This window comes from Ahaetulla prasina, chromosome 1, assembly GCF_028640845.1.
Source record: "Ahaetulla prasina isolate Xishuangbanna chromosome 1, ASM2864084v1, whole genome shotgun sequence".
NCBI classification, from domain to species: Eukaryota; Metazoa; Chordata; class Lepidosauria; order Squamata; family Colubridae; genus Ahaetulla; species Ahaetulla prasina.
In genome coordinates, this window is record NC_080539.1 from 64872477 (window position 1) to 64896628 (window position 24152).

The window sequence follows — 24152 nt, forward strand, 5'->3', positions numbered from 1 at the left end:
GTCTTATGGGAAATTGAAATAGCAAACCTAGTTGGCTAGGTTAATTAACAGTGTTCACAGATGTTGCTACAACACGAACGCCTCTTTCAGATATCCTTCCCACCTACACTGCACACCATCACACACAGATATGAAATGTTACTGTAGTGACAGTCCAATCCCTGTGAGAAAAAAATGCTATTATTTTTTTTGTGCATTTGCATAGAACACTTTGGAAGCCAAGAATGATATCACTGTTGTACAGAATATATGATTAAACAGATAATGATATTCATTCAGTATTATGATTTAATATATTCCCTTTAAGCATAAAGACTTTAATTATTATAATGACTTTGCTTAAGCCATAAACTTTTATGATTAAGGTGATGCATTAACCACTGGCTCCATACCAGGAACTACGCTAGATAATACTGTACTTATCTACCAATGTTTCTCTATAGAGAGGTGAAAGTCTCATGATATTCTCAGGTTATTCTAATCAACCCCAAACAAAAAAAAACCTGAAGGATTTGGTTTATATGCAGAAGTTCATTTTTTCCCACTGTATGGTAAGGATTATACTGAGAAAACTAACGTGAATTAGCCTGTGGATGGATATGATGTGTAGCAATTTCTGAGTTATAAAATGATGGCATTGCAGTTATATAAGTTGCTGGCTCATGCCAGTCATTCTTCACGCAGTGTCATCCCAGGCTGAAACAGCACTGAGTTAGGAGTGGAGGTCAAAGCAGCTGGATGACATGGCTAAATTAGTTGTAAGAACAAGGGGGGAATGTTGGTTATTTCTGAGAGAATGAATGGCCTGAAATCCGAGCTTGTTCTCTCCCCCTCGCCAGAATTTATTACTGATATTCTATCATACATTTCTTAAGTAAAACATTTCAGAAACTGATATGAAAACGGATCCTAATATGACCTTGAAGGAGACCTTTTTGGCAATAAGTATAGTTAGAAAAAAAATACATTCCAAGTGTGAACAGATAGAACTTAGATAATGAGACAGAGAAGTTAATATCCAAATGAGAGACAAATTCAGAATTCAGTGAATATATTCCATGCTGACAGACCTTTTAGATGTATTATGTATCTCCCTGGAAACTTCTTATGTTTCTTATCTTTCCTAACTAGAAGTGCGTAAAGCAATACCTCCTAAAAGAAACTTTGGGTTTTTTTCTAGAGATTTGCATATTGCTCAAAACCCAAATTGAAATTTTCATAAATCTACATATTACTTTTATTTTTGTAATAAATGTTTTTTTTCTTTTAAAAAGTTTTATTTTAACATTCATATCCAATAACATATTTAATGTACCATTATATACAATTAATCGGACCTGCCCAGTCACCACCCCCTTCCTTTAACTCTCTTCCCTTCTCTACCTTCTTCTACTTTCCACGACCATCCTCCCCTTCTCTTATCTACCTCCTGTCCTCCTCTCCTCCTTCCTCCCTACTCCTTTCTTCTCCCTCTTCTATCCCTCTTCCTTCCTTTCCTCTTCTCTTTCCTACCTCCTTCTCTCTTCTACTTCCTTCCTTCCCATCATTCTGAAATGGTAGCCAGGCAGCTCCGATCTTACATTGATTATACATCTTCAATCATCTCTGTACATTAACCATCAATCCATTTTCTACCTCATCCCCCCCTCCCTTCCTCCTCCCCCACCCCGGGACTTCCCGGAACCGAATACAGGGTATAAAACTAACAGTCAAAAATTAAAATATAACACAAATCATAATCCATAGTCACTCCTTAAAACCTCGACTCCCCGATCTCAGAAATTTCCAATTGAGTTCGTATTTGTTCTTCATTAAAGTACATAGTTTTTAATATCCAACCTTCATCAATCAGTACCAAAACAACGTTCCATCTTCCAATATTCACCAAGGATTCTTCTGTCTTTCTACCTTAAGCAGTCTCTCAAGAATAGTTCATATTTCCAACTTAATTTCTTAAATTTTACTGTCCAACCTCCAAAGATAAACAATAATCCTTCTTTTCATATCATGTATCATTTACATACATCAAGTCAGATTACAAATATTATTATTAATCCTATATTATCTCCACAATATATCAATTGTAATAATTAAAATCTTCACTTTACCTTACTTATATCAAATAACATTATTAAAATTACACCTATAACTTATCCAAAATATATCAGTTATAACAATTAAATTCTAGTTAACCATATAACAACATTACATCCATCTCTCAAATATAATATTTAATCCAAATTAAATTTTACTATCTATCCTCCAAAATTAAACAATATTCCATCTTCCTATTCCTTTATACCTCAAATATATCAAATAGTACCCCTAAAATTACACATTTATATCCAAAATAAATCATTTACAAAAATTAACCATAATCATATATAATAAAATTAAACATTCTCACTCCCCTTATCTTCTATCTTACACATTTTCCACCATCTATTCACCATTCAACTTAACATCTATCAATAAAGGGTTCCCAATCTTTAATACATTAGTGTAGAAATCTCGTGCTTTAAAAACTGTATTAAGAAAATACTTTCTTCCTTTATAATTCACTGTTAAACCAGCTGGAACCTCCCATCTAAAATATATCTGATGTTTCTTAAGCTCATCCACTAAAAAAGCAAATTCTTTTCTCTTTCTTAACATTTTAGGAGGAATTTCCTTCATCATTATTATATCTTGTCCTAGTATTTGAAATTTATTTTTATAAAATGCTTGCAAAATTCCATACCTAATCTTCTTATTTGTAAAATAAATAACCACATCTCTCGGTAAACACTTCTGCCTTGCCAACCAAGAATTAACACGATAAATTTTTTCAATATTAACTTCAAAATCTTCTGGTTCCACTCCATCTATCTGAGCAAAGGCCTGAATAAAAATCTATTTCAAATTTTCTTCCTTACATTCTTTTAATCCTCTCACCCTTATAGCATATTCCATTAATTTATATTGTAATATAACCCTTTCTTCATCTGCCCTATCTACCTTAACCTGAATATCGTCTATTTTATTTTCTAAATTCAAATTAATTTGAACTTTATCTACTTTCCTTTGCAAATCTAAATTAATTTGGTTAATTTCTTCCAGTCTTTCCTCTATAATATATATATATAATATAATATTATAATATAATACTAGATAGCAATAATGGGTTAATTGATTCCTTTAATTTTTTCATCTCCCTCCTCTGTTCTTCCACCATATCTTTAAAATCCAATATTTCTTTCTCTAGTTCATCAAATTTTTGATCTATTTCTGAAAGATGAACCTCCATAAGCTCCTGTAAAAAATTCCTTAAGCCATCTTTAATATCTTCTTTCAATTTCTGTATCTGAAGTGAGGAAATTTCCAGTATTTTAGAAGTAGTTAAATCTCTTTGCTTGAAAGCCATTTTTAAACTAAGTAATACCAAGAAGAAGGAAAGAAAAAAAAAAGAAAAATTCAATAAACTTTTCTTCTTAAACACTGTAATAAAAAGATAAAAAAGGATAAAAAATAAAAAATAAAAATTCCATTTAAAAAAATATCTTGTTATATTCTTCTTAAAGATTCCACGCCAGCAATTGTAATAAGCATTTCCTTAACTTTCACTTCCAATATACAAAACGCCATTTCCTTTCATCATCTCCAATCTTGACTACGAATACATTCTCTATCAGGGAGTCTTGTTACAATCTTGTTACAATCTTTTACAAAAATCTTGTTACAATCAAATGCTAACGCTCCAGTTTTCAGCTCTGTCCGCGTTAGAGTTCTTCAGTAATCCATTTCAGTCGCGGAGATGGACGCTGCGTTTTGTTCTGCCATTTGGCAGAAATGTTCCGGATTCTGGAGCTTTTTTTCGGGCTATAGAAGGAGCGTTCCAGGAATCAAGCTAACAGGAATCTTCCTGGTGCTTTCCTGGGGGCTTTACTTCAGCCCGAATGCTCACCTCTCCCTCTTTGCCCGAGGGAAGAGATTTCCAAGTCGCTTGACAGCAGATTAACGCTGTCTAAGCGGCTCTACAGAATCACACGGAACTGGTGGTCTGAGATAGCCCGCCATTAACGAAGCGGAGCCACCCGGAAGTTTATTTTTGTAATAAATGTTGATTGATTGATTATGTGCCACCAAGTCGGGGTTGACTCTTAGAGGCTATAGAGATAGATATTCTCCAGAATGATCTGTTATTAACCTGGTCCTTCAGGTCTTCCAATATTGCACCCATCATCACTGTAACTGAGCCCATCTACCTTACTGGTTGGTCATCACTTTCTTTTCAACAATAAATGTTAATATGAAGAAAAAGGACTCATATCTATACATTTGGTCTAGCAGGATCCTTGAGATCAGGATTAATTCTGATAGGATTTGACATTCTGAATAAGGTGATATGATGGTCTGACCTCTAAACTATCCCTGTTCAGAAAAGGATTTCCATAACAGGATCACATCTATCTTTATCTAAAGACACTTCAAGAGATATCCATCAAAGCATAAAAGGAAATATATCTGTGTGTCTCTTCTCTCATGCCAAATATATAAATTTAAGATGTTTTCCCTTCCTTTCTTTTTAACAGGTTCCTTACATGTACAGGAAAGAACCTCTAATCAAACTTTGGAATCCATGGGGCACTGTGGAATGGAATGGAGCTTGGAGTGATCAGTATGATTTTGCAACCTTTTATTTCTTAAGATGGACGACTCCCTTGAGGTCTTGGAATGAGGACACCCTTTTAAGACTTAGCATGAAGAGACTTGGAATAATACTACTTCTGCAAGAACTAATCTTGCAATCCAAGAGTCGGCATTTCATGCTCTATATTAAAATTCAAGGCATCCCTAGGCATTTCCACATCATTTATCTTAATTTGGATAATGCCAGATCTTACCATTTTTGATTAATTGTTTCCTCACCCGCCCCAAATTGAATTGTTACTGCAGTTTTCACGTAGAGGCCAATTTAAATTGGATAAATGATAATTTTTATGTATAAAATCTCAGCCAATATGTCTGTGGGCAAAGATATAGAAATCAGGAAGCCAAATAATCCAGAATAGGGATGTCCAACCTTGGCAACATCAACCCCTGTGGATTTCAACTCCCAGAATTCTCTAGCCAGCCATGCTGGCTAGGGAATTTTGGGAACTGAAGTTCACAAGTTTTAAAGTTGCCAAGATTAGACACCCCTGATCTAAAAGATTCTAAACTGGAAACTGATCTTTCAGCTGCCCTAAAGTGCTTGGAAAGCAGTTGTAGAAACAGAGATCCACTGTTGTTGCCACTACCACCATCACCATCTCTGGCAAGGGAACAGTAGGAGGTGCCAGGAAAAGCGTTGTGACAGCTGCTTATTGCTGCCAGCAAGACCACAGACAGTAGGAGATCTATTATTTATAAATATAAGTTAAAAATGTGGGAGGAAAGGAAACCAACATTGCAACCTGCCACGGTAGTAAATAGTCTATCTCGGCTGCTAAAATCATTTGCAAAATTATAGCTTGGAGAAACTGAAATAGCTCTCTTTAGCCTTGCCAGCTATTCAATTTTGGCAGGTTATCATCTGGTTCCTAATTTCAGACATTGTATAGTATTTTTTTTTTCATCACATTTAGAAACAATTTACTAGAATTACCCTAGGTTCAATAAAAAAAAACAAAAAACAAGAAAAAGCAAGACAAAAAACAAAACAAAACCTCATTGCTTTCCATGGGAATAATTTTGCATAGTTTTATTAACATCAGTGAAAAAAATCATAACAGTTTGTGCTTTTTCACTAGTACTCTATGCCAAAAACGGAGAATGATCATATTAGATAACATGGACCATTTTCTGGTGTTAAGATTGGGAGCAATGCTATATTTTTACAGCTTCTTTTCTATTGGTGCTGTTAACAGAATTCTTGCTGAAAAGCATCAAGAAATAAAATTTCCTTGAAAAACTTGTTGGAATGCAACTAACATTTACAGTTTTTCTGTGTTCAAAAAATTAACGCTTAATTTGGATTCAGTTGAAATTTTGGTGAAGCAGCCTTAAGTTGTGTGAATCAATACAATTATTGATTCATGCCTAGTGCATGCTAAGCAGACAATACAATTATCACTTAATTATAAAATTGCAGCCTGGGAATTAACACAGTTAGATAGCTAATTCCCTGTAATGAGTTTGCTGAGAGGTAATATCAGAAGTCAGAGATGGAAAGAATTATTTTCTTAATAAAGAGGCCATCCAAGACTATACTTTAACCAATGAGAACATTGAGGTTGACCTTAATTGAACCTGACCTGCATTCCAAGCATATCCTCAGCTCAAGATGATGGTAAACTTTTATTCCCAGCAATTCCAGTTCAGTGACAAGCCAATGAGTGACCTGCATAAGTAATAATAATAATAATAATAATAATAATAATAATAATAATAATAATAATAATAATAATAATAATAACAACAACAACAACAACAACAACAGAGTTGGAAGGGACCTTGGAGGTCTTCTAGTCCAACCCCCTGCCCAGTCAGGAAACCCTACACCATTTCAGACAAATGGTTATCCAACATTTTCTTAAAAATTTCCAGTGTTGGAGCATTCACAACTTCTGCAGGCAAGTTGTTCCATTGGTTAATTGTTCTAACTGTCAGGAAATTTCTCCTTAGTTCTAGGTTGCTTCTCTCCTTGATTAGTTTCCACCCATTGCTTCTTGTCCTACCCTCAGGTGCTTTGGAGAATAGTTTGACTCCTTCTTCTTTGTGGCAACCCCTGAGATATTGGAACATTGCTATCATGTCTCCCCTAGTCCTTCTTTTCGTTAAATAAAGTAAATGTTAGGTTTTTAAAAATCACTCCCTCTGAGTTTCAGTCTGGATTTTGAGTTTCTTAGTTCAATAGCAAGAGTTTCAAAATACATCTGAAAGTTACTTCTTCGTTTTTCAATTCCAAAATTCTATATTGAGAATTGTACAGCTATATTGTATCTTTGGGTCCTGTCATTTTTTTTTGGGTTGACTTTCATCCACGGACACATGTAAAACACATGTAAATCAGTAGTAGGTTTCTTCAATCCTCTCTACCTATTGTGAATCACAGATAATCAGAGATTCAACATGCTTAATAAGATAGCATAGGGATTTGCGTCAAGCTTCTTTTTCAGTGGTATTTTTCCTGTTCAGTTGCACACCAGTCCTCAGTGGCTAAATCAGAATGTTGGTATGAAGATACAGTATAGTCACATCACTGTTTCTGTTTAACAACCCTCACAATCTTGTTACAATGGCAACTGGGATTTCCACGATTTCCACTGCTAAGTGGTGGTTTCATGTGACATTGAGCTTTATTTACATGTCTCTTAGCAATTGAAATTCTGCTCCCAATTGCTGTTGTAACTTGAGGACTATGTGTAACAATAAAGGACAGGAGAGGTCCATGCATTCTTTCAAGAAATGGGAGGAAACTGCTGTAAAGAGCACTACCTACCTATATTTGTTGTCATGATAAAATGATTCTTTGCAACTTTACTACATGATTTGCAGAAATCATCACAATGGGGAACGAATGGAACAGGGGCACTGTTTTCAATTCTATTGCTTGGAACAATTGTTTAGGATGTATTTGCATCAGCTCTATTTTCCAGGAACTATTTTATTCACTTCCTGGGTTTTGTCGTGGAAAGCTGACTATCTCATTAGAGAAAAACTCTCTTCCCTTGTAATTATCCTTGCAATTTTGTTGCAAAGGTCACACTAGCATTAGAAGCAGCCGAATGAAGCAAACTGAATCCAGTAATGAGAAGAATTCCACAAACTCTATAGTAACACAGGCCAAGCTCATGGGCAGATGAAAACGTTACTACAAAATATATTGAACAAATTAATCTTTCTGCGTAAAAGGCATCCAAAATGAAATGCACACTTGGAGGAGGGCCTTTTCTTTGGTGTAATTCTCCACCATTTGAACTTCAACCTTTTGATGTGAATCCTCAGTGTGGAGGTTTATGCATGAAAAGGTCTATAAGCTAGCGTTACAATGGCAAGGCTATTGGTATCTTTCAAGTGATACATGATTTTGATCTCTTTTACAGTTCTGAGGAGTGGGATCAAGTCCCTCAATCATTCAAGGACAAATTATATGTGAACAGAGCTGATGGCGAATTCTGGTATTATCACATTTATGAAATAGGCTTTGGGGAATTTCTCTATGTTAAATTGCATATCTCTCTACGGTATCTCCATCTCCATCTCCATCTCCAAATCTCTCTCTCTCTCTCTCTCCCTCTCCCTCTCCCTCCCTCCCTCCCTCCCTCCCTCTCTATCTATCTATCTTTATTCTCTCTACATAGATACTTGCATACTGGGAAATTTTTAGTCTTCTAAAAATTGCAAATGTACACTAGAAATGGTAATTTGTTTTCAGCCCAAATCCACATTCTGTTTTCTCAGGATATCATTTGAAGATTTGAAAGACAATTTTTCATTCCTGTCTGTTTGCAATAACTTGCCCACATTCCTGGATTTTGGTACGAAAAGCAATACGTCTTGGTCTTTGGTTTCATATTTCAACCAATTATCTCCAGAAGGGAGCAATCTTCAAAGTAAGTAGCCTGAGGTAATAAGTTGATATCCTACCTAAACCATTTTCACAGGAGTATCATATTTAACAATATTCTAGTTACATTGCAAATCTGGAGATGGGTAACTTTGTGCTCTGTATGTAATAGACATGTGTAGTATCTCTTGAGTTTTTATTCAGATTACAGGTAATCCAATTTTGCTGACAGTAACTGGGAATGGAAACTCTTAATAATAAGCAATGTGATTGTAAAACACGGCATCCATGACCGTGCCAACTTATGATGGTAGTTGCAACAGTCTCAGCTGCCAATATTAGATGACTCCCATATGGTCACAGTGTCCCACAGTTATGTGATTGCCATTTGCAATCTCCTGCCAGGTTCCCCATTGGCTTTGCTCATTGGAGGCCATGTAAAGGTTACAAATAATGATCATATGACTGCAGAGTGCTGCAATGTTGTGATTGCAAATTGGTTGATGAATGCCCAAATCATGATCATGTGACCACAGGGGCACTGCAACAGCTACAAGGATCCGTGGTAAAAGTATCTCTCGTTCAATGCTGTCATAATTTTGAACTATCCCTGAACGGATGGACATTCAATGAAAACTACCTGGATTTGAAACTTATCCCAGCTTCTGTCAACCTAGCAGTTCGAAAGCATGTAAAAAATGCAAGTAGAAAAATAGGGACGACTTTGGTGGTAAGGTAATGGCATTCCATGCACCTTTGGCATTTAGTTATGCTGGCCACATGACCACGGAGATGTCTTCGGACAACGCTGGCTCTTCGGCTTTGAAATGGAGATGAGCACCGCCCCCTAGAGTCAGGAATGACTAGCACATATGTGCGAGGGGAACCTTTACCTTTATCTGGCAGTTTTCTGTGTCACTATTCTTTGGCAAAGGATACTGAGAGTTGCACGCTTTATTTCAGGAATGTTAACTGTTCAAAGGCATATTGTGGCTGCATTATATCAGAATATATTTCCATGATGCTCAATAATCAAAGCTCCTTCTAACAAAGAATTGTCCTAGATAAAATGGCATTATTCTTATATAAATGGGTCTGAGAAGTTCTCAGATTTGTAACTACTAATGGAATTCCTTATCTTCTCCGATAGCATTGGGTAGTGACCCTCTAGAGCATGGGTATCAAACTCAAGACCCAGGGGCCGAATCCAGCCTGCAGGGTGCTTAGATCTGGCCCGCGGGAGGTGGAGGGCTGGAAACAGCAAGGAGTGGCACACAGTGCCTCTGCCACCAATATGGACCTTGGGAGTCCCAAGCTCCATTTTCACTGGCAGAGGGTTGCAGGAGGCCATCACAGCTGAAAACAGAGCTGAGGAGCCCGTTTTTGCTGGCAGAATGTTTGGGCTGCAATAGCGCCCGCCCCCCACCCGACATGAGTGACACTGAGCTGGCCATTCCCACCCTGGCCACAAACACCCCAACCCCCCACCAAGGTCAAACACAACCCTGATGCAGCCCTCAATGAAAACTCAAACTCAAGTTTGACACCCCTGTTCTAGAGCTAAATAACTATTGGAAGATATTAGATCCACTTGCCTGTATCTAAAGATTGTGTGTGTGTGAGAGAGAGATGAGAATGAGAATGAAAGTGAAAGAAGGTCTTAATCAAGTCTGAGTCGTGCTATCCTGTCTGTTAATCCACAATAGGTGCTCTTTCAAGAAATCATCAATATTTCATCAAAGTTCCAGAGCTTATGACTAAATACAACGTTGTAGTAGCATTGATGCAAAGACCTGCAAATACCTCACGGATGCTGGTACATATAGGTTTCCAGCTAAAAAAGGTGAGTAAGAGCAATTAGAAGTGTGAAACACTGTCCCCATGGCACATTTGGGCCATGAAAGTGACACAATTCACCTGGCTGAATGAGGAGGAGACGTTTTGCCATTTTTGAAGACTCATCGATCACTTATTATTTATGCCAGAAAAGACTTCTGTGCATACACTCTTATGCAAAACCCTCTTCTGGCTTCTTGCCAGCTAAAGAATAGAATAGAATAGAATAGAATAGAATAGAATAGAATAGAATAGAATAGAATAGAATAGAATAGAATAGAATAGAATAGAACAGAATAGAATAGAATTTTTATTGGCCAAGTGTGATTGGACACACAAGGAATTTGTCTTGGTGCATATGCTCTCAGTGTACATAAAAGAAAAGATACGTTCATCAAGGTACAACATTTACAACACAATTGATGGTCAATATATCAATATAAATCATAAGGATTGCCAGCAACAAGTTATAGTCATACAGTCATAAGTGGAAAGAGATTGGTGATGGGAACTATGAAACGATTAATAGTAGTGCAGATTCAGTAAATAGTCTGACAGTGTTGAGGGAATTATTTATTTAGCAGAGTGATGGCCTTCGGGGAAAAACTGTTCTTGTGTCTAGTTGTTCTGGTGTGCAGTGCTCTATAGCGTCGTTTTGAGGGTAGGAGTTGAAACAGTTTATGTCCAGGATGCGAGGGATCTGCAAATATTTTCACGGCCCTCTTCTTGATTCGTGCAGTATACAGGTCCTCAATGGAAGGCAGGTTGGTAGCAATTATTTTTTCTGCAGTTCTAATTATCCTCTGAAGTCTGTGTTTTTCTTGTTGGGTTGCAGAACCGAACCAGACAGTTATAGAGGTGCAAATGACAGACTCAATAATTCCTCTGTAGAATTGGATCAGCAGCTCCTTGGGCAGTTTGAGCTTACTGAGTTGGCGCAGAAAGACCATTCTTTGTTGTCCTTTTTTAATGATGTTTTTGATGTTAGCTGTCCATTTGAGATCTTGCGATATGATAGAACCCAGAAATTTGAAGGTTTCTACTGTTGATACTGTGTTGTCAAGTATTGTGAGAGGTGGAAGTATGGAAGGGTTTTTCCTAAAGTCTACCACCATTTCTACGGTTTTGAGTGTGTTCAGTTCCAGATTGTTTTGGTTGCACCACAAGGCTAATCTTTTGACCTCTCGTCTATATGTGGATTCGTCATTGTCTCGAATGAGACCAATCACTGTTGTGTCATCTGCGAACTTCAGTAGCTTAACAGATGGATCATTAGAGATGCAGTCATTGGTATACAGAGAGAAGAGAAGTGGGGAGAGCACACAGCCTTGGGGGGCCCCTGTGCTAATTGTACAGGTATTTGATGTGATCTTGCTTAGCTTCACCTGCTGCTTCCTGTTTGTTAGGAAGCTTGTGATCCACTTACAAGTCTGTTCCGGTACCTGTAGCTGGTTTAGCTTAGTTAGAAGAATGTCTGGAATGATGGTATTGAATGCTGAACTAAAGTCTACAAAAAGGACCCTTGCATAGGTCTTTGGAGACTCAAGATGTTGTAGGATGTAGTGCAGAGCCATATTAACAGCATCATCTGTTGATCTATTTGCTCGGTATGCAAATTGCAAGGGGTCTAACAGCGGATCCGTGATGGTTTTCAGGTAGGAAAGCACTAGCCTTTCAAAGGTTTTCATGACTACAGATGTTAGAGCAACTGGTCTGTAGTCATTCAGTTCCTTGATGGTGGGCTTCTTCGGCACTGGGATGATGGTAGAGCGTTTGAAGCAAGAAGGAACATAACACATCTCTAGTGATTTATTGAAAATATGGGTGAAGATGGGGCCAATTGGTCAGCACAGACTTTTAAGCAAGAAGGAGTTATCTTGTCTGGGCCTGGAGCTTTTCCTGGCTTTTGTCTGTGAAATAGGTCCTGCACTTCCTTTTCTGTGATCACTAGGGGTTGTGAACCCAATGAAATGGGGTCAGTTGTAGGAGGCTTGGCTGTTGTTGGTGTGTCTGAGATGGGGGTTGTGGAGATAGGTGGCTGTAGTTTCCTTTCAAACCTGCAGTAAAACTCATTCAGGTCATCTGCCAGTTGTTGATTACCTTCAGCCTGGGAAGGAGGTTTGCCATAGCCGGTGATATTTTTAAGAGTTTTCCACATGTTTGCTGGTTCATTTGCTGAAAACTGATTCTTTAGCTTTTCAGAGTAGCTTCTTTTTGCTGCTCTGATCTCCCTTGTTAGTGCATTTCTGGCCTGATTGTACAGCATTTTATCACCTTTTCTGTAGGCTTCCTCTTTGGAATGTCGTAGCTGCTTAAGTTTAGGTGTAAACCAAGGTTTGTTGTTACTGTGTATTCGCAAGTTCCTTGTAGGTACACATAGGTCTTCACAGAAGCTGACATATGATGTTACAGTATCTGTGAGTTCATCCAGGTCTGCAGAGGTATCTTTAAAAATATTCCAATCAGTGCAGTCAAAACATGCCTGTAGCTTTAATTCTGATTCCTCCGTCCAGGTTTTCACTGATTTAATTATTGGTTTTATGGCTTTAAGTCTTTGCCTGTAAGCAGGTACAAGGTGAATCATGCAATGATCAGAGTGTCCTACAGCTGCACGTGGTAAAGACCGATAGGCATCTTTTAGTGTTGTGTAGCAGTGGTCTAGAGTATTCTTGCCTCTGGTGGGACAATTGACATGCTGAAAGTATTTTGGTAGTTCTTTCCTTAAGTTTGCCTTGTTTAGATCTCCCAAAACAATGGCCAGTGAATCAGGGTGTTTGGCTTCAGCCTCCATGATTTGGTCAGCTAGAGTTCGTAATGCCTTGTTTACACAGGCTTGTGGTGGGACATAAACAGCAATTAGAAGAAATGAGGAAAATTCACGAGGCGAATAGTAAGGTTTGCAGTTGATAATTAGAGTCTCTAAATTGTTGTCACAGAATTTGTAAATTATGTTAAAATCTTGACACCAGGTTGTATTAATATATAGGCATAAGCCTCCTCCTTTCTTTTTACCAGATGTTTCTGGAATCCTGTCTGATCATTCAATTTGAAATCCTGGAATGTTCAAGCTGCTATTTTCAATTGATTCATTTAACCAGGTTTCAGAGAAGCATAGGGCTGCTGAATTGCGAAAATCAGAATAGTATTTGTTTAAGAGGAGTATTTCATCCATCTTATTTGCAAGTGAGCGTATATTTGTTAGGAAAATTGAAGGCAGAGGAGTTTTAATGCGACTTCTTAATCTGTTTAAGATCCCAGATCGTTTACCTCTTTTCCTTCGTTTCCGTCGTTTGGTTTTTTTAGTAATCCATGGCTCCGTGGGAATTGCCTCCTCCTGTGTTAGAATCTCCTCCGTGTTTGTAAAGACAGGCGGGGGTGAGATTAAAGAAAGCTGCTCCTTAAAGAAATGTTCCTTAATTTTTAGCAGATGGTCTCGTAAGTAGGAAATCCGAAGTGAGTCACAGAGAACAATTAGAAATAAAGAAACAATTAGAGAGCATTTCACCGAGGCAGCCTTCGTCGGCGCCATCTTAGGTGGGGAAAGACTCAGGGCTGTACAATATTATGGAGAAAGGAAAAAACAAACCTCCTTCTTTCAATGGGGAAAGGCAGGGGTGGGGCGTGGGCAAAACCTTAGAGGAGGGAAGAGTGATGAAGCAAGAATTCCCATCAATGAGAAGCTACCCCGTCTTGCTGAGACAGCATGGCAAAACTGTTTAGATGTTTTGTCTAAGGGGAAATTGGATAATGCAAAGTTTTGGATTCAGCTTTCTTCGAGCAGTCAAATCCCGACAAAGTTAAGAGGTAAGGTAAGTAAAGGTGTCAAATATGGATTGGTGCTGTGATTTCTAGTTACTCCTTGCTTAGCAACCACAATCAGGAGCAGCAGCTCAATCATTAAGCAAAGCAGTTGCTAAGTGAAACTGTGATTGTGCTTATGAACTTTTGCTTCACCTTTATTTTGTCTTTTGGACCTTCAAATGGAAGGATAAATGGAAGGATTGACCACAAAGGTCCTTTTTCATCACCATTGTGACTGTGAATGGATATTATCCGAGGCAGTCACTGAACAAAGACCTATATAGATTCTGGTCTTTTTTCTGTTTGGTTTAAAGCAAGATACCACTTTTTCAGGGGTGAAATCCAGCAGGTTCTGACAGGTTCCGGAGAACCGGTAGTGGAAATTTTGAGAACCTGCAAATACCACCTCTGGCTGGCTCCAGAGTGGGGTGGGAATGGAGATTTTGCAATATCCTTCCCCCAGGAGTGGAGACGAAATGAGTATTTTGCAGTATCCTTCATCTGGAGTGGGGAGGGAATGGAGATTTTGCAGTATCCTTCCCCTGCCATGCCCACCAAGCCACATCACGTCCACCAAGCCACGCCCACAGAACTGGTAGTAAAAAATTTGGATTTCACCACTGCCCTTTTCTCATGTTGTGTCCGGCAAAGAACATTTAAATTTAATTGCAATAACTTTCTAATAAATATATCCACTTCAAGCATCATTTAAAAACCCCAATACTGTTCTGAAACTTAGAGCAGCCCTAAAGGTTTCCTGTTTGTCTTTGCTTTCCAGCTGCTTGGTTTTCATTGCTTTTCCCCTGTCAGGAGGAAGGGGGTTATATCCACCCAAAATGGACAGCAAGCATTGTTGAGAAGGAGAGAGAAACTTTTAGCTACTCCCCATCCTAAAGCAATTTCTAACAGTCATCTTCCCAACACTACCAGCAGTCTTACACACTGAAGTAGTCTCTGAAGAGATTTGTAATGAAGGGGGCAATGCTCTATTCTCTAAAAATATTCTCTGCCTTAGTCTTTTAATCTACTTCCGCAGACTTTAGGACGCTCCTCTGTGTGCTTTATACTTCCTCTTATTTCTGAGTAGCCCTGCCTGATTTTGCAAACCCAGTAAAAACTCAGCTACTGTTCATTTTGAGAGTATCAGTTGTTTAAACTCATTTATAGCAACTCCTGTAGAGAGTCAGATCGGAATTAAATCTTTATAGCCTAGCCCGTGAGGCTGGCTGCAAATTTGTAGTTATTTCGGCTTCATATGATTCTCGGAAAGATAAATTGCCCTTTTCTTGGAGGTTGAACTGTTCTACATGTGCTTGCGAATATTTCTAGGAATAGGAATCTGACTTTAGCAAGGATTAGTGGAGCAGGTGGTACAAGTATTACAGAAAGGGCATTTATTTACAAGAAATACATTAGAGAGATAGGCAAAGCACTTAGCTAGCTACAGCCTACCCAGGAGAAGCTAAGAACATGCACGCTTTGTGCATACCAAAATAAATGAGTTCGGATGAACAATCTTTTGGATAAACTGCCTGCAGAATAGTAGACAAATAGGGGCACAGAGCAAATCCTTAACTCATTCAACATATCTGAAGAGCCATCTCGGCCCAATAGGATTTGCCCATCCTATTCTTTCTAGCAGAAGGCGTTTGCTACAGACCCTGTTTGACTGGGGAGGAGGTCTAGGAGAAGAGTCTTTTCTACTATGGTCCCCAGCCTTTTGCACATTCTGCTACCACAGGTGAGATCTGTCCCTACCCTTCTGACCTTCCAGAAGAGCCTTAAAACTTGGAGACTGCACTTCTGTACCATTGGTGCTCTTGGTTTTTAATCTCTATTTAATTCACAGAAATTTTAATTGGTTTTATATTTATTCTTTTATCATTTTGTAAGCGGCCCAGAGTTGCTTCAACAATGAGATAGGTGGCATATAAATTTAACAAATAAATAAAGATATATTTAAAAACACTCTATCTCTTGTATCTTACACTGCCCCCTTCTGGTTAGTGGTCAATATAGGTCAGGGCTTGTAATTTGCAACCCCAAGACTTCGCCAAACACACAAAAATTCAAGTCCTTAATATAACATTATAAAACTTGTCATTCATAAAGGACAAAAAGCCCAAAATTTTACTGAAGGGAGGATTTATGTAATTTTGGCTGCATTGTTTTGGTTTTTCTTCTAAATAGATCAAACAACAAATATTTTAACTGGCAGTTAGCAATGGATTAGTGATATCCATTCATTTGGATAGAATTTCATTGTGTTCCCAAATACAGTTTTCATTTCTGCTTACCTAAATGATTAATGTCTTTATATATTTGATAAAGATTTATTTTAATTTGGCAAACTCTGATTTTTTTCCCTTCACATTTCAATTATAAGTTGATATGAAAGTGTTTTTAAAAATAAGCTACTTAAATCATACAGATATTTTTAAACAGCTACTGTAAAACTAATAGAGGGGACTTCCTTTTAAACCAGATTTTGAGAAAGCAAACAACACGCTTAATAAGGAAATTAAGCAACCAAAGAACCAGTAGAAATGAAACCTTGCATATGAAATGAAGTAAGGGAAATATTAAACTTTCATGTTGTTCTGTGTGCTAATATATTAAAATATAACAATGTGATTCTAGATAGAAAGGAAAGTTTGCAAGAAAGAGAAAGAACCTGCAGAGAATAAGAAATGGGCTCTGATCCAAGAAGCTGTAATTAGCATTAAATTATTAATTGGACAATAAATATAGTTAATTTGAGTTAATTTATAGTTAAGCACAAATTTAAAATGTGTGATTTTAATTAGATTTTTACTGTACTATCTTTTAAAAGCATCTTCATTACCCATAGCATTCTTATAATATGCTACAACTGAGGTTTACAGACCAATTCAGTTTTTCTCCCCAAACCATTGTAACAAGCCTATACTAAATTACAATTTTTATTAGTTGGAAGATTACTACAATAAAATATCAGGAAAGCTATTTGAAAGTCCTGTGACAGAAGAGAATTATTATAAACAATAACTTATGTGTATAGATCCAGTACACATAAAAGCAAGGTTTGTCCATGCAGAACAAAAATCTCACAAAAATTGAGTTCCCCATCACTTATAAAGAGCTTTCACATAGGTAGATTCAAGATATGCTCTATGGGTCTGCTTTAGATTGTCATCTACATTAGAGGAAGAGAATTACAATTTCATATTTAGAAATTTTCAGGAGCAGGTACCTCCAAGGGAGCAAAAATGAACATAGTGAATAGCAACGTGTGCAGGAACAGAATAGCATTTGACTATTTGATGGCATATCCTAGTCAAATGCTTCTTCTTCTTCGAAGACAAAGATGGAGACGTCTTCGGACAGCGCTGGCTCTTCGGCTTTGAAACGGAGATGAGCACCGCCCCCTAGAATCAGCAACGACTAGCACGTATGTGCGAGGGGAACCTTTACCTTTACCTTTAGGATGGCATAAGGCTCCTGCTTTAAGCATGGGGTGGACTAGCAGATCTCCAAGGTCCCTTCAAGTCCTATGATTCTAAGAATAATCTCACATTGTGTTGTTCTTTGAGCTTCACATACTTCTTCTTATGCTCCATCATCAACCCATTTGTAATTCCCAACTTCTTCAAGATTACAGAGACAAAATATAATAGAAAATCACTCATTTTTATAACATATCAAAATTCTGCAAGACTGAACATCGCTATTTTGCATTTAAAGAGCCACCTAACATCCCAGGCAACTGTATTTTTTAGCAAAAGCCAAAAATTACCACAATGATCTTCCAGTCACTGGAACAGATCCCCTCCCCAGAGGAATAATATTGGCCACTTCCAGTATCAACTGAAGTTTGCATGTTTGTCTGGTTGGACTATAATGTTTCATGCAGTGGCCTTTATGGTTCATTGCTACCAACAGCCTTCTTACCTCAATCATGTTCCTACTACATGCATAAAGTCTTTTTTTTTTTTGTATACATTTTATTTGCAGTTTTCTTTTAACAACCAGCATATTTTGTGGACAGTGTAATGACTGGGTCAATACATTTTTTACACACTGCTGACAATAATAATACAATTGCATGTACATAGTTTTTATCTTCCAACTTCTCACCTTAATATGCTCATTATAATATATTCATTTATATATCAATATATATAATACTGGGACGCGATGGCTTAGTGGGTAAGACACTGAGCTTGTCAATCGAAAGGTCGGCAGTTCAGCGGTTCAAATCCCTAGTGCCGCGTAACGGGATGAGCTCCTGTTACTAGCCCCAGCTTCTGCCAACCTAGCAGTTCAAAAGCATGTAAAAATGCAAGTAGAAAAATAGGGACCACCTTTGGTGGGAAGGTAACAGCGTTCTGTGCGCCTTTGGTGTTGAGTCATGCCAGCCACATGACTACAGAGACATCTTCTGACAGTTCTGGCTCTTCGGCTTTGAAACAGAGATGAGCACCGCCCCCTAGAGTTGGGAACGACTAGTACGTATGTGCGAGGGGAACCTTTACTTTTATATATAATACTATTTTCCCAATTTGTATTTATTTCCTTCCCCCCCCACTTGCTGGGGTTCTTCATATTCTCCTTTTTATCTTTAAATAGTACTATTCTCTCTTTATGATACTTTATCTTTCTCCAATAATATATATTTAAACATCAATTACATTTTTTCGTACAATGTTAGTTAGTTTACTTTATTGTCATTGTACATGGTACAACGAAACTAAATGCCGTCTTCAGTGTACATTATAACTATAAAAATAAAAACACAAACATACATCCTTTACATTCTATATAATTGAAATTGAAAACCCAATATTGCACTGTACCATAGAATTCAATATGGTTATTGCCCTAGGATAGAAACCGTTTTACAGCCTATTTGTCCCTGTTTTTATTATCCTATACCATCTGCCAGATGGTAATAGTTCAAAAAAAGGGTACCCAGGATGAGATGGATCTTTAAGAATGTTTTGAACTTTCTTAAGGCAGCTGAAGAGCAGAGAGGACAACCAATGATCCCCTGGGCAATGACATTGACCCTCTGGAGTGCTGTCCTATCTGCCATTGTGTAATTGGCAAATGTATTTGTTGACCCCTGTTAAGTCATCAGTATTTTAATATTTTAAGTATTACTCAGATTCCACCATATTTCCAATATCTGTTTTCTATAAACACCAATAAAACTAATTTTTAATAAAATTTAATCAATCCCAGGATTATATCTCTAAATCCCCTGAATTTGTAATCCTTAAAAGCTATGGATTCCAACATATTTTTTACACATTGTTAGCCATAATAATACATTTAAATATGCCTAATCACAGTCTTCCACCTCCTAACCTTAGTACATAATAAATTATGTTATATATCTATATATGTGTTACTATTTTCCCAATTTATACTTTCTGCTTGTTTCTATTGGTTTTTAATTCAATCACAGTATTGCAAGATACTATATCTCTATCCGTTATCTCTCAGCCTTTTTAGAATTTCATCATGTATTGACTTTTTGGTGATTCTTTTATACTTCTCTCTTGGGATTCTATATTTCTTTCTAGCATTTTTTACACAGATGGAATGTTCCCTCTGTTTTATCTCTTATCGCCTTCTGCTGCATCATTTGGATACCCATCTGTAACCCTTTCATTATTTTTGGGAAGTCTTCCTTTTTTCCTCCTCTGTGCTATTGTAAACTCTTAAGGAATTATCTATTGATTCTTAGTATTTATTGTTATTGTCTTTTTATTGTTTTTGTTTTCTTGTAGCTTGTTTTGATTTGTCTCCACCCAACTCCTTCTGATTTCTCATCTGTCTTCTGAATATTTGGTTCATCTTTTCTCACTATTTGTTGAGGGTTTTCTACACTCACTTCTTTATCTTTGAACAATTCCATCATCTCCTTATGATTCTTTGTCACACTTTCATAAAAACTTTTAGCCATCATTAACATTTCTTCATAGAACTTTATTGTTTCCTTTTGAGTAATTTTGTACCAAACTAATATATTAAAAATTACTCAATGTATCTCTAATATTCCAGTATTCCAATATCTAAAAACTCCAAAAAAGTCAATTATTACTAAAGTTTATCCATCCTAGAATTATTCCTCCAAATCCCCTAGCTTTCTAGTCCTTAAAAGCTATAAATTTATACTTTACAGTCTTTATCATTTCCAGTTTATCTTCCCAATTGTCCAAATTTTAATGTCTTATTTGTCTTTTCTTCTTTTTCTCTTCTTCTTCTATCACTTTTCTTCTTTTTCTTCTTCTTTTGCCTTGTAGGATGATCTATCCAATGGTGTTAGTGTAAAACATTTACACTAATAGAATAATAGAGTTAGAAGGGACCTTGGAGGTCTTCTAGTCCCACCCCTTGCTTAGGCAGGAAACCCTACACACTTCAGACAAATGGTTATCTAGTCTCTTCTTAAAAACTTCCAGAGTTGGAGCATTTACAACTTCTGGAGGCAAGTTGTTCCACTGATTAATTGTTCTAACTGTCAGGAAATTTCTCTTTAGTTCTAAGTTGCTTTTCTGCTTGATTAGTTCCCACCCATTGCTTCTTGTTCTACCCTCAGGTGCTTTGGAGAATAGTTTGACTCCCTCTTCTTTGTGGGAACCCCTGAGATATCGGAACACAACTATCATGTCACCCCTAGTCCTTATTTTCTGAAGACTAGACATATCCAGTTCCAGCAATTATTATTTATATGTTTTATCGTCAAGTCCCCTAATCATCTTTGTTGCTCTTCTCTGTACTCTTTCTAGTGTCTCAACTTCCTGTTTATACCGTGGCAACCAAAATTGGATGTATTTCAAGTGTGGCCTTACCAAGGCATTATAAAATAGTATTAACAATTCATGTGATCATGATTCTATCTCTCTGTTTATGCAGCCTAGAACTGTATTGGCTTTTTTGGCAGCTGCAGCACATTGCTGGCTCATATTTAAATGGTTGTCCATTAGGACTACAAGATCTCTCTCACAGTCACCACTATTGAGCAATGTACCTATGCATTTTGTTTTTCTTGCCTAAATGTAGAACCTTACTTTTTTCACCAATGAATTTTATTTTTTTAGATATTGCCCAGTGTTCAAATCTGTCAAGATTTTTCTGTATCTTAATCCTATCTTCCGGAGTGTTGGCTATTCCTTCTAGCTTGGTGTGGTTTGAAAATTTGATGAGTTCCCCATCTATCCTCTTGTATAAATCATTAATGAAGATGTTGAAGAGTACTGGGCCTAAAACAGAGCCCTGGGGTACACCACTGCATACCTCCCTCCATGTAGATGCAGTTTCATTGACTACATGTTAAGTGTGGTTGGTCAACCAGTTATGAATCCATCTGGTGGTGGTGCTGTCTAACCCACATTTTCTATTTTATCAAGTAGTAGGTTATGGCCTACTTTGTCAAATGCCTTACTGAAGTCCAAGTAAATTGTATTGACAGCATTCCTCTGGTCCACTAATTTTGTCACTTTGTCAAAGAATGCAATAGGATTAGTCTGGCATGATCTGTTTTTGACAAACCCATGTTGGCTTTTGGTTATTACTTTGTTTGCTTCTAAGTGTTCACTGATTCATTGCTCGATTATCTTTTCCAAAATCTTCCCTGGTATTGAGGCCAGACTGATATGTCTGTAGTTTCCTGGATCTATAGTGAATCAATCAGCTTGGCCACCAGGTTTCCTCAAATCTTTCAAATCCACCTCTCAATAAACAGTTCAGTTTATTGGTATTTATAGTTCAGTTTGCTTAAAAAATCTTCATACAGCTCAGTAGATATTTCCAAGCCTCCAAATTACCTACTAAGATAAAATCAAGGTCAAATAGTCTTCCAGGTGTTGTTTTTTTCCCTCCCTTTTCCTCATTTTCATTCAAATTTCCCACATTACAGTAATCTCCTTCCTCCAGTAGATGGCTCCCCTGCTCCCAGTTCCACCATTCAACAGATTGTAAAAGTCGAAACAGCTGACTGTCATCCATTCAGGAGGGTTAAAGATAGAATTTAGAAAAGCAATTTCTCCCAATAATAACTTTTCACAATGTTATTGGACTTTTTCCAAGCTTTCTATGGTTTTAAACATCCTTTAAATATTCCTTTTGCATCTGAGTTTTTAAGCTTTAAAAACTTTTAAGTTTATCTCACCCAGTTTCACTGCTCTGTCCACATATCACTCCAGCACAAAATTTTAGTGTCCCAGTTGTCCCAGCTTATGACAGATGAAGATGGCCATCATCCCTGCTGCTGTTTGGCAGAGCTTTCTTTGGCTCAATGAGGAAATTGTGATTTCCTCGTGATTGACGAAGCGCCTCTCCTTTCTTCACTATCCCTCCAGGACAGCTTAACCCTGTAGGATCTCCCAGCAAACAATAGCCGGCTGCATTTCACGGAGCCCGACAAAGCTCCACTATTTTCCAGCCGTGACATCAACAGGAAGTCCTACATGCATAAAATCTGTATAGATTGCCATATAATGACAGCCATATCAGTGCAGATGGGATAGTAATGAAACCAGCATTAACACTCATTATCTATGAACTTCATTCTTTTTTCTTCTGTACAATATTGTCACCATTCTTTTGAGCTAAGAAATATCATTTTTTTTGCAACATTATACAAATAATAACGTATACAATTAAAATCAATATAAGCTCAGAACTGTTAATAGCATGCTTCTGCCTTGATCACACCAGTAATTTCCACAGGTAAGGAACATCATACATCTCAAATTGTATGCTTAATGTGCTTTGCTTTTTTTCTTTTCTTTTATGATAAGCTACAGCAGGAGTGTCAAACTCGCATTGTCACGGTGGTGCCACATTGGGACTTTTTTCCTTTTCGCTAAACCGGGCGGGGCTGGGGCTAGCACATGATGCATCTGGCCCATGGGCCGCGAGTTTGACACCTCTGAGTTACAGGTAAGTCCTCTTTACTTTTCTCTGAATTCATTCTCTCTCTCTCTCTCTCTCTCTCTCTCTCTCTCTCTCTCTCTCTCTCTCTCTCTCTCTCTCTTTGTGTGTGTGTGTGTGTACATGCATGACTTTGACTCAAGGTTGACTGCTGCTTGGAAAGGTCGCTGCAGCTTTCTTGGCAAGGTGGTTTGCCATTGCCTCCTTCCTAAGGTTTAACTACAACAGCAAAATGGCTCTCTCAATTATCAGTAATTAGGTTCAAATTTATCATCAGTTCAGTAACTATTCCCCAGAGAAAAGGGGTATCTCAGACTGAGTGATGTCTTGCTGTGATGAACTAAACCGTGATGATATCTTTTTATGTTGCTTTCTATACTTAATCATGTTACAGCTGTTTACAAAATACTTCACACACAACAAATCAATTAAAAGCAGCATAAAATGTATATAGTATAAAGGCAGCAGAGGGTGGTGGGAGGAGGAAAACAGAAATGAAAGAAAAAAACATTCATCCAATATTTATATAAAGAAAATCTGGAACTTCTTTTTCCATTGTTAGAATAGCTTGCTTGCATCAAGACAGTTTTAAGGATAAGGCGCTCAGTTAAACAACATCCAAATACTATAAAAGCTTCTCGGTATCTTGAATAAAAGAAATGATTATACATAGAAAAAATTCCATTCTCTTGAAAAGAGTTGTCCCTATTTAGGTTTATTGAAGTTTTAATTCATCACGTTCTAAGTTCAACACTTCCTTTGCCCCCACCCTTTGAAAATGTTTTTTCCTTTCTTTTTTTCTTTTTTGCAAGATTAGAGTGTGTGTGTGTCCTTTTCCCCCACTTAAAGACATGGCTCATAAATTATTGTGCCACTCTGAGTAACCATTCTAAATGGGATTTATACACTCCAGTGTTTTTGTAAGAATTTGTTTAGTCGGGGTTTTTTATTATGATGTCTTTAAATGTCATCACAGCAATAATGCTTGCATTTTATTGCCATAGTGCCATCTTGTTGAAAATATTGGAGCCACAAGAAATATGGCAGGGTCTATTATTTTCTT

General features: G+C 37.3%; 1 protein-coding gene across 1 annotated transcript in view; it reads left to right on the plus strand.

Moving 5' to 3' along the window:
• Positions 1-24152, plus strand: part of LOC131198755 (calpain-13-like) — a 144653-nt gene that overhangs the window by 69788 nt on the left and 50713 nt on the right. The window contains exons 8-12 of the mRNA XM_058184201.1: positions 4572-4657; positions 8067-8141; positions 8425-8576; positions 10237-10377; positions 11949-11956. Coding sequence (XP_058040184.1) covers positions 4572-4657; positions 8067-8141; positions 8425-8576; positions 10237-10377; positions 11949-11956 — 462 coding nt within the window. The remainder of the gene's footprint in view (positions 1-4571; positions 4658-8066; positions 8142-8424; positions 8577-10236; positions 10378-11948; positions 11957-24152) is intronic.